Raw genomic sequence first — 12,752 nt, forward strand, 5'->3', positions numbered from 1 at the left:
ACTATCAGCGTCCCAAAATGCCCCTTCTCCAAAATGTTTACCACCACAGACTTCAAATGTAAAGTGTGCCTCAGCCTCCTCTCGTTGAACTGGATGAAGAGATCTGCTGAAAGAGCCAATAACAAAAACACACATCTCACTTCTTGATGAAAGGTCAAAGGGCACCTCTGGTGTCCAAAGCAGAACAAATTCTTGCGTAGGTCTGAAGCAGTCATTCATCATGGTTACCGTAAGTTCAATGACTGTTGTGTCACTAGTGGATTTCACAGGATTCGTATGCGCAGCGTTCTGTCTCCGCTGTGGTTTAGCTCTGTTTGGCGGCGTGCTCCCAATCCACTAGGTTTGTATTTATGAAGAGTAAGCACAGCGGAGAACAGCCATGCAGCTGTACTTGAGGGATCACAAGATGACAGCAGAACTACAAGATCACGCTGAAATAAAGAGTAATGTGACTTTGTCTTTCAGAGGTTGAATTGCTGTTCTTTTTTTGTTTTTTGTTTTTTTGAAAAGGTGAACAAAATGAAACAAGAATATATAGACATGACATAGACATGACAACTAAAGCGAACAAACAAACAAAGACAAAAAAATAAATAAAAATAGATACAATTGCTGCTAGATTGAATTGCTGTTCAATGGGTGCCTGTTTTGATGTAATGTTGATAAAGTGATGGGATATGCAATCAGGAGCCTGCACATTGTATTTTAATTTGAAATTGACATCATGCTTTATCTGTTCTCTTACTTACTTCCTGTCTGCTCTGTTCAGTTGGACACGTGCTTGAGGTGGGCTCCATTGAAAATAGACTGTGTGTATTGTGGAGTGGAACGATGCTGAGCAGAGTTTGCAGTAAGTACACAAGAATGGACTAGAGAGGGCGAGTGTGCGGCGCAGATGGAATCATGACATTTAACACCATAATTAATATATCTTGAACTTAAAACGGGTTAAAAAAAATGACCTGACATGCAGTTTATACTTTGGGTGCGTTCGAATTGTCCCTCCTATCTCCTTTCACTATCCACTTTACCTTAACCCCGGGGAAACGTCATGAGGTCAAGGAAAGATGTTAGGAGAATTCATAAAGCACTTAGGGAAAGGCGATCTTGTTGCTCTGACAATCCGACCACATTTCCACTAGGCCACATCATTAAATGTGACGGGCCGGCGGAGGTTAATGACGTGGGTCTGCCGTGTTGAAACTACAATGTTCATAAAATGGACTACTAAAAGCGCATCTAAAAAACTTTCCTCTGTGCCTTCTTACCGGTGAAATAATCCTAATCACCACAAGGTTGGGATTGAAATAAAAGCAATATAGACTACCAGGCTACGAGTAACAAAAATGAAACAATCAGCTTCCTGTCCACTCAGAAATCAACATCAACATAAATATGAAATTAATTGTTACATTTATGTAAAACAAGAATGTACAACTGAAGAAATGCACAAAACATTCTGAATTGAATGAAATATGTTGAATAAAACATCATCTGGCTCAAAATGTCTCTGATCCCTTTTTACCTGAAAGACAGGGTGATGTTTTTATGGTGATTATAATCTGATTATATGGCTTTGCATAATATCTCAAGGCCCTTAATCAAGGCAAGGGTTTCAGCATCTGTGACTGAAGGAAAGTGTAACGTTATTTATGATATTGCTTACGGCTGCCAAAACACTCAAAGTGGATAAATAACGAATGCAAACTGAGCATAGGCTATAATAAAAGTTAAACTCACTTTGATCATTTTACAACATCAGCATAACGTTCATAGTTCGCCTACGGGTTAAAGATAGTTGAAAGTTGTTCAAGGCATATTATTGCGATGGTAACTTACATGATCTCCGTCCCTTTTCTGTCATCGTTATTGTTCATGAACGGTCGGATGCGCGAGTCGCTTTAAATGTTGCGGCCGCAAGGAATTGTGGGGCATCATATCTCATCTCCTTTGGTAAAGGATGGTCCAGTGTATCCTATGCTAAAGGAGGTTATAAAGGAAGCATTGACCCACCTTTCCTTAACACTGTTGGTTAAATACCCTGAATTCTGAATCAAATTTTCTCTTCCCTAACATGTGAGTTAATAATGACAAAAGTTCACAGCTAAAGAACATTTTATTTGAAATGCTAAACTTTTATAGGCCTATGACAAAAAAATATATATATTACAATTTTTAAAATGCATTCTGAATTGTTCTGAGGGCCGGGCCAAATGTGGGGAGGGGCCGTAGTTTGGGGACCCCTGCTTTGAACCATGTCATCTCTGTTAACATAGAGGAAGCTTATGGCCTGTACTGCAGCCAGTCAGTGGAGGGAGCACTAAATCTTTTGGCTTCACTTGAGGCCAGGTATTCGAGGCCAGATAACGGCAACTTTTAAGATGGTTTCTATACTGATAGAGCTCTTAAGAACTCAATGTTGTGCTTTGCCTGTCAGCACCTGTGTGTCCAATCGGACTCAAAGCTGATCGTTTGCTCTTACTGACATTGTTCCCTCTTTCTAGATCCTTGCTTGTGTTGTACTTACTCTCTGATGTACGTCGTTTTGGAAAAATTTTGAATGAAAGTGCTGCATTTTCCATATTCACCTGGACATGGAAATTTGAGCCTAAAGAATGAACAAAAATACAAATTATCTTAATTTGCATTGAGCTTGGATGCATGATTAACCAATCTGGACTTTAAATACCTGACTCACTGATCAGTCATCTTTTGACTCTTTAAATGGTTAGATTTGGGTCGATCAATAAACTTAACACAACCTTTATCCCTTCCATTAATCGTGCATGCTACAACAGGTTTTTTTTTACCTCACTGAATGAGTGACTTTTGAGCGGTGGCAGAGCAACCTGGGGATAAAACAAACATCTTAGAGTTGAGTGGTGGACAGCAGGGGTAGCACCAGGACGCTGGTTCTTCCGTTGATACAATCACTGTCCAGCCCGATTACCATTACATCGGTATTGTTTTTCAATTCAGTGCAACTGACCTGTCACACTCAGATAATGCATATGGTGTGATTAGTGAATTAACATAGTTATTTTGTTCTGGTAGCATTATTTCATAGGGGATAAGACTACCTGTCGTTTGGCATTTTTGGACAAAGTAGCACATCTTGACAGAACACAGAAAGCCGTACAGAGATGACCTCGGGCCGCTGCTATGTTCCATGGTAACAGGTAACCAGGTATGGGGTGGCACTCTGTAGACATGGGAGGGAAACCATTCTCCCTATTGAAAGTCATAAACTATTTAATCCTGAAACTACTATTTTGAGATACGGTTATGATGACTCATCATATTTGTTGTATTAGTTCTCATAAAGTAGTGCTTCCTATAATCTTCTAATCAGATGATCTAGGTATGTTCTTTTATAAACTTTAGTTCACTCCAATTAACGCCACAAAGACACTTTCCTGAGCATGTCTCCACTTTCCACACTTACAGTAACTGATCTGTTGAAACAGCAGGCAAAACATTCAGCGGTCAATGGACACCAGAGTTGTTTGAAGTTGAATGCGTTTTATTGAATGTGGCACGAGTTCCATGTTTCAAACATACACTGGTTACACAGATGTTTACTGTTTAGTTACTTTGAGAAAATGCATTTCTTTTTTTTTTGGATGAAAATAAAATCAGTGAGGAGCTGAGGGTCGACCAGACTTCAAACATTTCCTGCAAAAAAAAACAATAGAAAATAAACACAATTATTAACAGCAAAGGCACAGACTGGTTTCTTTCTTTTGTTTGACTGATTTTGTTTGCATTCATCAATTTAAGATCACCGGAGAGAACAATTCTAACGTCATGAATCTGTCATGAAACACGTCATGAATCTGACGTAGCTTTTTCTTCTAAACTTTCTTAAGAGCAGATTTAAGAAAAATCTTAAGAAGATATTGGTGAATGAGGCCCAATGGTATTAAAGATAGTTACCTGCAACACAAGGGTAGTTGTAATTGGCCTCATCTTGATCACCTGTGAGAGAAAAAAAAGGAGAGATTTAAAAAAAGGGTAAAATTTGTGTTTTGTCTGAAAAGTATTTTCACTTTTCAGGTGGTGTACATCTCTAAAGGGAGCAGGGTTTGTTAAAGTGAGTAGTGGTCTCTGTAAATGATGTCTAGTGCAGAGAAAGTATCTGGTTTACTTGGCTGGTAGTAGTCATAGATTTTGACCACAGCTGGCTTCAGGTCCGACACTGGAAGCTCCTGTATGAGCTCCAGGTCATATTGGATGGGGATCTCCTTTGATAACTGTTGGAAGAAAAACAGACGAGGCAATCAGAAAACAAAATCTGCCGAGCATTCATTATTCTCGGTCACTGCAATGTCTCTCACCTCTTTTATGTACACCACAACATGGTCATCCTCTGGTTCAATATTCTCCACTTGTGCTTCACCTTTAAGCTGTAAGTGAAAAACATCAATAAAAAGCAGTATGACTGGATAGGATCAAACCTTGAAATCAGGTTGTTACAAAGAAAACAAGATTAAGAAATTAGATTAGATCAGGTAATACCATTTTAGTTATCTTGGAGCTTGTGTCATTCAAAACTGTTGAGTAGGATGTTGAACTTTGATTTAAAAAAATAATAATTGATAATTCTGATCCCAGCAGAGAGCAGATTCAGACTGCTCAGCGGGAACAAAATGCATGTAGTTCGAACAACAAAGCATTTTTAAGATGAAGATGATCTTAATTTTAGATGTTTATTCTGTATTGCTGTAGTGGCATGGTCATCTTAAAGGGATACTTCACACGTTGAAACATGAATCTGTATTGACATTGGGTCATATATGTAGTAGAAATGTGAAATACATTTTTGAAGTTGGTGCCTTCTTGACCGAGAAAAGACAGAAAGTGTCTTTTTGGCTCATGTGGATGAAAGACACCAACTCCCAGAATGCACAGCACCGCAGGCCACTTCCACCAAGGTCCTCTACAGACATTTACTTCAACACATATGGCCGTTTACACAACTGATTCAAAGATTTCTTCCAGAAGGAATTGGCATCTTGGAAATTCCTGGCAGAAAACAGACTCTATGTCTGTGTCCGCAGGAAAACAGTGACCCCCCATCCCCCCCCCCCGAGTTGGCCCGGGCCAGCAGACGCAGCAGCCGAACCGGCTGGATTTTCGGTAAGAAAATTACATGTTTTGGGGACTTCTGAGACTCATTTAAACTGGTTGAAATGGACATTAATATATTTCCTTTAAGGTATTATCTCACCTCCTCCAAAGACTTTTCGTCTGGGACAAATCCAGAGAGCATTTTGATATCCACGATCACCATGTTTGTAGTTTCTTGTTTTCCCGTATATCTGTAACACAACAAGAAAAAGTAGATTTTACTCAGTGTGACCGAAGCCTTTTTGTTTGGAGGCACACATACAATCTAAGGTTCTTGGAAAGGGTTCTTATAGTTAAGATATGTTTGAGCTGAGAAGTTACTATTCAGTTGTAATCATTTCCTATTGTACATCCATCAGCAGCTTCTGTACACTGGCGTACTATTCCCTACATGGACGTTACAATCCAGACACCCTCTCACATCTAAAGACATTTAACTTGCATGATATAAAGTTCTGCAAATCTATGGTCCTGATTCACAAAAGAAATGTCCAGCTTTTGTGCCTTTACCTGTGCAAATTAGACAAAACAACACAGTTTAAATGACAATGCATGTGCAATGGGTTAACAGTGTTGCAGAGCAAATTGCATTTTTGTGCGTCAGTGTTTTTGCACATTTTAAAATCAGCCTTAATGCAGTCATTTGGGGGAAAACTGGTCCTTTTGTATGCAAATCACCCTCATTGCTAAATTCACAAACAGCCAGGGCAGTTAGAGTGAACATATGATAATCTGTTGAGACTTGGTGGTAACTGTTACTTGCAGAATTTCCAGTGATCAAAGATTAGGACGTACACAGTTAATACATGAAGTTTGTCATTACTCCTCACATTTATCCCTTGCTCCTGGGATGTCATTGGAAAAAAAAGCCTTCAGAACATTGCAACTTTTAACGCAATTTCTTTAAAAATAAATCTGCCGATGTGAAATCAGTTGAAAGATTTTGCGTGCAATGTCAGCATAAGTTAAAGGTAAACCTGGGATACAAATATTTGTTCAGAGTGACAGTAGTGTTCTGTCACTGCTGCAATATCTGCAACAAGCTGTCAATGACTACTTACCCAATCTTCAAAGTCAGAGTCATCGTAGGTCTGGTAGATGAGCTGCTGCACTTCGTACTGACCTCCACGTCAAGTGTTGTTGCTATGGGAGTAGGCGGGACGTTGTAGTGATAAGAAATCTAGGAAAAAGTCCCACAAGGAAGTTAATTATTTTCATAAAAATCAAACAAACAGCTATTTTTAAGTAAATTGTAAATATGGCAGTTCTCAACTTTCTGCAGTACTACAGAGCCAGTGGCAACAAGGCATCGCTCTACTGTCAGACATGTGCACACATAGACAAGAAAGGGGATTGAGCACCAGCCGTTTTGCCCTCTGCACAGAGATTGCTTCGACGTAATAAGAATATCAGGTCTGGAGACCCCCTGTCTGCTGCAACTGCCAGCACACTTTAACGCACATATTTACTTGCATAGACACTCCTTCAGTTTGAGTTACTCTGACACAGCAGCAGATATCGGATATGTGGTCAAAGTATGATCATAACTGTTTTTCATTTTGTCAAATGTTTTCATAATGCTTTCACTGCTCCAGTATTGTGGCATGTGTTATTATATTAACCTGACTTCTTACCACTATAGTTACTAAACCATACAAAAATCAGCATCTCTTTATTTCCTGTCATATTGAATATATTGAAGATCAAAACACTATAAGCTCTATGGGACGTAACCATTCACCTGCATGATTAACATCCCCTTCTCTGTTTCTACATGAGGCCCTCACCAACCAATGTTCCTGTTCCTTTTTTGTCTTTGTCAAGCTTTGGAGGAGCTTCAGTTATGACTGACCTGCACTGAGACACACGCATTGCCCTCCACCTCCACTGTGTACTTTCCTGTCTGGTCCATCACCAGCTGCTCCTGGTAGACCAGCTTGTTGTCCTGGTTCACTTCAAAATCAATCTCCTCGTCAGAAAACTTGACATTCACTGAGCTCGAACCTTCAGGATTGAACACCAGGGTGGAGTAGAGAGCGAGAGCCTGAAGGGCCACCACTGTGTCCTGTGAAACACAAATTACAAAGAATTATTACTTTGAAACTCCTGAGTGGAACTTTAGTTTAGGGTTAATAATAATAATGCCTCCTGTAGACAAAGCTGCTCATTGTATCACTGTTGATTATGTTCTGCACGTGTGTAAGTAGTATTGACAAAACATCTCCTCCTGTTTTTGTTACACGGTTAAACATGCCACAAAAAAAGTAGAAAAAAGAAAGCTACTTGGACAAATTGAAGTGAATCTGTATGTATGACAGCTGCCCTGCACCAGCACAAATTAATATATAGAAATAATCAACCGCCTCAATTTGGTCTTGTTTGCTTTTGTGGGGTTGTTTAGAGGCATCAGTGTTACAGTCATTTCAGTCAGTTTAATAATGAGATTTAAAAAATCCTCATCGAGGACTTAAAACAGATGAAGACATCTTGTTTTATAAAGCGGAGAACATACTACAAGAAGAACTGATTTTGGGCCCGATTCCCCCTTCAAACGATCCTAGACAGTGTCCTTATCTTTCAATTGTTCTTAAGATTATCTAGTCAGATGTTCCTGTGGTGTGAGGCATGTTAAGACTAATCTGATCTGCTCAAAAGGACATGGGGGCCCTATCGATTTGGACATGTTCCATATTTACGATCTCCTGTTTTGTGTGGGTAACCCAGAGGACAGCCTAGCATGCACTCTGGTGGTTTGGTCACATCGTTTAATCTATTACCATCAGTCATCATGTGTGGGCTCTCTCACATTTGAAACATCTCTTAGCTTTTAAATATGTTTTACTGTTGGCCAGGCTTTACAGACATAGCAAGTTTTATATACCGATTAGGGCTGGGTAATATGGACCAAAACTCATATCTTGATATTGTTTAGCTGAATGGCGGTACTCGATATATATCATTATGTATTTTATTAACAGTGAAAACACATGGAAAATAAACTACCTGTTTGTGAATTTAAAAAGTACTATTATAAAATAAAAATGTTCCTTAAATACAATAAAAGAGACAGAGAGGAGGAGCAGGGTTAAGAGGGACAGACAGTCAGTCGTCATCAGTGAGATGAGAAAAAGGTGACCTGGCACCTCTGTAACGTTATTTTAATGCAACATAAACTATATCCATATTAACGATATTGTCTTACCCTATATCTTGTTTGAAAATATATCGATATATCTTAAAAACTCGATATATTTCCCAGCCCTAATACCGATCTACAGTTTCAGCAGTTTCAGACTCACCTACAGCTGTGACTAGCCTCAGAGCATGTGAGCAGACCCTACCCCGTAGAGACCATCCACTATCCACCATCCATACATCTAATTATTTGGTCGTGAAAAGCATTCCTTTACTCGGCCAATTAGACAAAAGGTTCAAATACAAAATGCAAAAATTGGAGAGCATAATTTGGTGTGTGTTCAGAAACTGGGTGGCCTGTCCAAAGAACGTCTATCTGGGCAAATAAGATTTAAATAAGCTCTAAACTATTTGAGGGTTACCTGCGTGGAGGAGAAGCCTCCATAATACTTTTGCTGCCTGGTCAGCCATCTGACGATGCTGCTGGCGTAGCCCAGTGCTTCGGGGGAAGGAGGGGCAGCAGGAAGCGAGTATGGCGACAGTATGGCGAGCAGCACGTAGGAGGTCATCTCCACAGATACAGACAAATATCTGTTTGTCGCTGTCTGAGCCCAGTGGGTGAAACCTCCTGCATACAGACACAAACACACAAAGGTGAGGGACATTCAGAAACAAAGAAGGCTTTCATTTTTGTAGTTTTTAGACATCGAATCAGTTAGAAAGAAAAATAATATGATCCCATGAGCATGAGGGGGAGGATTGCATTAAAAACCCACCAGGGACTTGCAGAGTGGCCTTCTCTGATCAAATTATTAAAAGAAATCGTTACAGCAGCGAATGCAGAATTCATACACAATCTTTATGTTTCAGCCACTGTTTAAAACATCAAAAAGACATATAAAACAATTCAAATAACGACTGAACTTGGTAGCAAGGTACCTAAGATGGTAGAGCAGCTCGTTGTCCAGTGGTCTAGCACTCTTCATGTTTCGGCAGCTTTAATGTTTTAATGTTTATTGACGTGGCTACTTTTGAACTATCTATTTTTTATATTGTTTATTCGACAACATGCCTTTAACTATTGCTCTTATGTTATGCTTTTAATGTTGACTGTGTGTCTTTTATGTTGTTTAATTAATATTTCTGTGTTTTACATGTGCAGCTAAATTGAACAATAAAGATCTATTCAATCACTTAAAATGTGGAATTTTTGGCTACATTGTCTAAGTGTGCATAATGGACAATGGACAGTCTGTTTTCATATCTATGGGCTTGATTGTCGTAGCATTCACAGGTATGCACAAGATTTTTTTATAAATCCAACTCTCTGAGACGGAACATGCATTAGGGCGAGCGCTTCTTTCAGCCCTCTGTTCCCTTAAAAACTTAAATGTATCAGTAAATGCAAAAGAATATATTTAACTGAGCATTGGGAGCGTTTCTGTGCTTCCATGTGTGTCTTATGGGCAGAGTGGAAGTCTGTTTTGAACTCATTGATGTCTGTCCATCTTCATCAAGCATCCTCTAAATACCAGGGACTTACTGCACCACAGACTCTAAGCTCACAAAGGGAATCCATATGGAAATTTTGATTGGTTAGAATCATTTATTTCAGGGTGACACACCTTCTTTTATCGCCACGCTGTCAAGGTGTAACAAAAGTTTGTAACTGGTTTCCATGTCTCCCGCCAGAGTGAAGACATACGCCTGCAGAGCTGTAGCGTAGGTGTTTGCGACGTTATCGATCGTCTTTTTCAGGCACGAGAGGCTCTTAGTGACAGTTTCCTGTAACAGATTGAGAGAAAACAATATAATTAATAAAAGAAGTAAATCATAGGACTGATTTTAGATCATTTTCACGACAACATCGTCCATCTTTACAAACAGTGGATGGGATAACCGGATGAATCATTTAATAACATGATCAAACGGTTAACAGTGAAACAACACAAACTCACTGAGAGGAGGGTACTCACAGTCACAATCGGGTTCATCTCCAAGAAGGCAGCCGTGATGTAAGCAGTGATTATCACTTCATCAGACACACCGCCCTGCAGAGAGGAGGCATCATACAGACATTATCATCACTACAACTTCCAGAGGATCAATTCACAAAATTATTTTCAGTCAGCAGATTTCCAGTGGTTGGTCAAGGTTGGCAAGTTTCTTTTAGGGCTCATCAAAAGTAACATAAATTATGAGTTGTGGTGTAAAGTCCCTCTGCACCTTTAAGAAAAAGCTAAAGACCCAGCTCTTTCATGAATACCTACTAACTTAATGATGATGGTCTCCATATTATTGATGATGATGATGGTAATGACGATGGTTTTTGTTTGATAACGATGACTTATAAGATGGTTTCTATACTGATTAGAGCTCTCAAGAACTGCCGTCAATGTTGTGCTTTTACTCTGCGTATTGCCTGTCAGCACCTGTGTGTCCAATTGGACTCAAAGCTGATCGTTTGCTCTTACTGACATTGTTCCCTTTTTTCTAGATCCTTGCTTGTTTTGTACTTACTCTCTGATGTACGTCGCTTTGGATAAAAGAGTCTGCTAAGTGAATTGTAGAATTGTAAAGTCCACACTAAACTCTAAGCTAGTTTCTATTTTAAATTGTGTCATAATTTGGTTCCAGTCTTTCCTCTCATGTCTAATCGGCTCTGGACAGACTAAGGGCTGAAATAACATTGGTAAACTGACGTCAATCCACAAACAGAAACTAAAATGTTTGTCATATATGACAAAATATTATGATAAGGTTATGACTAAAGCCTACAGCCTTGATCTACAGCTAGTGTCAAATAACAGTGACATCTTTTTGTGAAATGATCTCCGCTCATGGAAAACCAAAGCAGTCACAGAGAACACACTGCTGACAACAAACAGGTGGTAAAATCATCTTCTAATCCTCAACCCTCCAAGTTATCCTACTTGTCAAAACCATTGCCATGGCAACTGTGTTAGAAATTCAGGATTCTTAAGCCAAGAATCTGGTAAAAAAAAAAAAAGGGCTGTTTTTGACTTTTTCTTAGCACACATAATTCAATGAAGAATAGATTTTAAAATCTTGCCATTTCTAAATGTTTGAGAGAAGAAGGGAGAATATCTCAGAAGTTTTGTCACATGTGCAGTTCATAACAAAATGGTAGGAATTTTAAAACTCTCGTAATCAGAGCCCAGTTTATCCTTCTTTTGTCACTTGTTTCTGATTACCTTTATGTGGTTGTTGAAGAATTTTCCCATCAGTTTAAAATTGCCACTGCCCTTTTGACTGTTTGTTAGCCAGATCACAGCATCGTTGATAACTTTCGGATCGATAAAGATGAAATTCTGAGCCTTGACAAAAGATCTCATCGTGAAGGCAGTCAGCCTGCAGAGTAAAAAAAAAAGTTAGATATTTGAAACAACTGGAAGCACTCGATCCGAGTTTTCATTCTTCACAAAGGGCACTAATATATCAAATATAACACTTAATTAAAACCGCAACCGGTGATGAAGGGCCCTCGCACCCCTATGCATGTCGAGGTGTGTCGCAATCACGGGAGTGCAGCAGCAGCGGAACGTGACTAAGCAGCAGGCCGTGCAGTTCGATATGTGTAAAAGTGGTAGTACTGGCATGTTGAAATAGGCAGCGTAGTGAAGATCACATTAAATGTTGACGTAGAGCAGTTCAGGCTGGCACTGTCATGATAGCTATGAAATCTGGAGGAAATTGAGCATTGTATAGAGGATGTAGTACTTAGTCCTTGCAGTAGGGGGCGCTATGGTTAAAGTTGACTATTGTTATTTCAATGTGTTCAGAGGCCAACCCTGATCATACCTGGGAAATTTTAAGCAGATCCCAGAAAGTATATAGGATGTAGTACTTAGTCCTTGCATTAGGGGTCGCTGTGGTTAAACCTGATTATTTTTTTGTGTCACTGTGTTTTAAGCAGATCAGACAAAGTATATAAGAGATACAGCCACTTCCTGTTTGATGAGGATGTGATTATGGACTTCCTGTTGAGTTTTGGGCATGGGTGCAAGAGCCTTTTTTGTAGGTTTTGTCATGTTGGAAATGCATAGTAAAATTCAGAATTGTAGGTTCAACGTGCAACGTGGGGGCTGAATGTTAGAAATATTGTAGGGGGCGCCATTGAGCCATTAAGCCACGCCCACTCAGTTAAACGGTATAACATGTTTGACTTTACTACCAGCATTATATGTATGAAGTTTCGGGACAGTACGACTATGTTAAGCCCGTGAAAAAACAACTTCCTGTTTGATGGCGAGCGACGCGTCCGTATGGCGACAGCGTTGGACGTAGGCGTTTGAGGTTGAAAGTGTTGTATGGCCAAGGTGATAGCATGGTCCACACCAATTTTGAGGGGGAAATGAGCTACCTTGTAGCAATGGCTAATGCTAATTGAGAAGCAGTAACTTCCTGTTGTCAACAGGTGGTGCTGTGACTAATCCAAAAATGTCGATCATGGATGTGTTCAGGAC

At 39.6% G+C, this 12,752-nt stretch overlaps 1 protein-coding gene across 1 annotated transcript in view; it reads right to left on the reverse strand.

The window, feature by feature from the left end:
* The window catches only part of LOC132980085 (alpha-2-macroglobulin-like), a 155,200-nt gene that overhangs the window by 59,327 nt on the left and 83,121 nt on the right, over positions 1-12,752 (reverse strand). The window contains 1 exon segment of the mRNA XM_061046004.1: positions 3,937-3,978. Within this exon segment, the coding sequence (XP_060901987.1) occupies positions 3,937-3,978 (42 nt within the window).

This window comes from Labrus mixtus, chromosome 9, assembly GCF_963584025.1.
Source record: "Labrus mixtus chromosome 9, fLabMix1.1, whole genome shotgun sequence".
NCBI classification, from domain to species: Eukaryota; Metazoa; Chordata; class Actinopteri; order Labriformes; family Labridae; genus Labrus; species Labrus mixtus.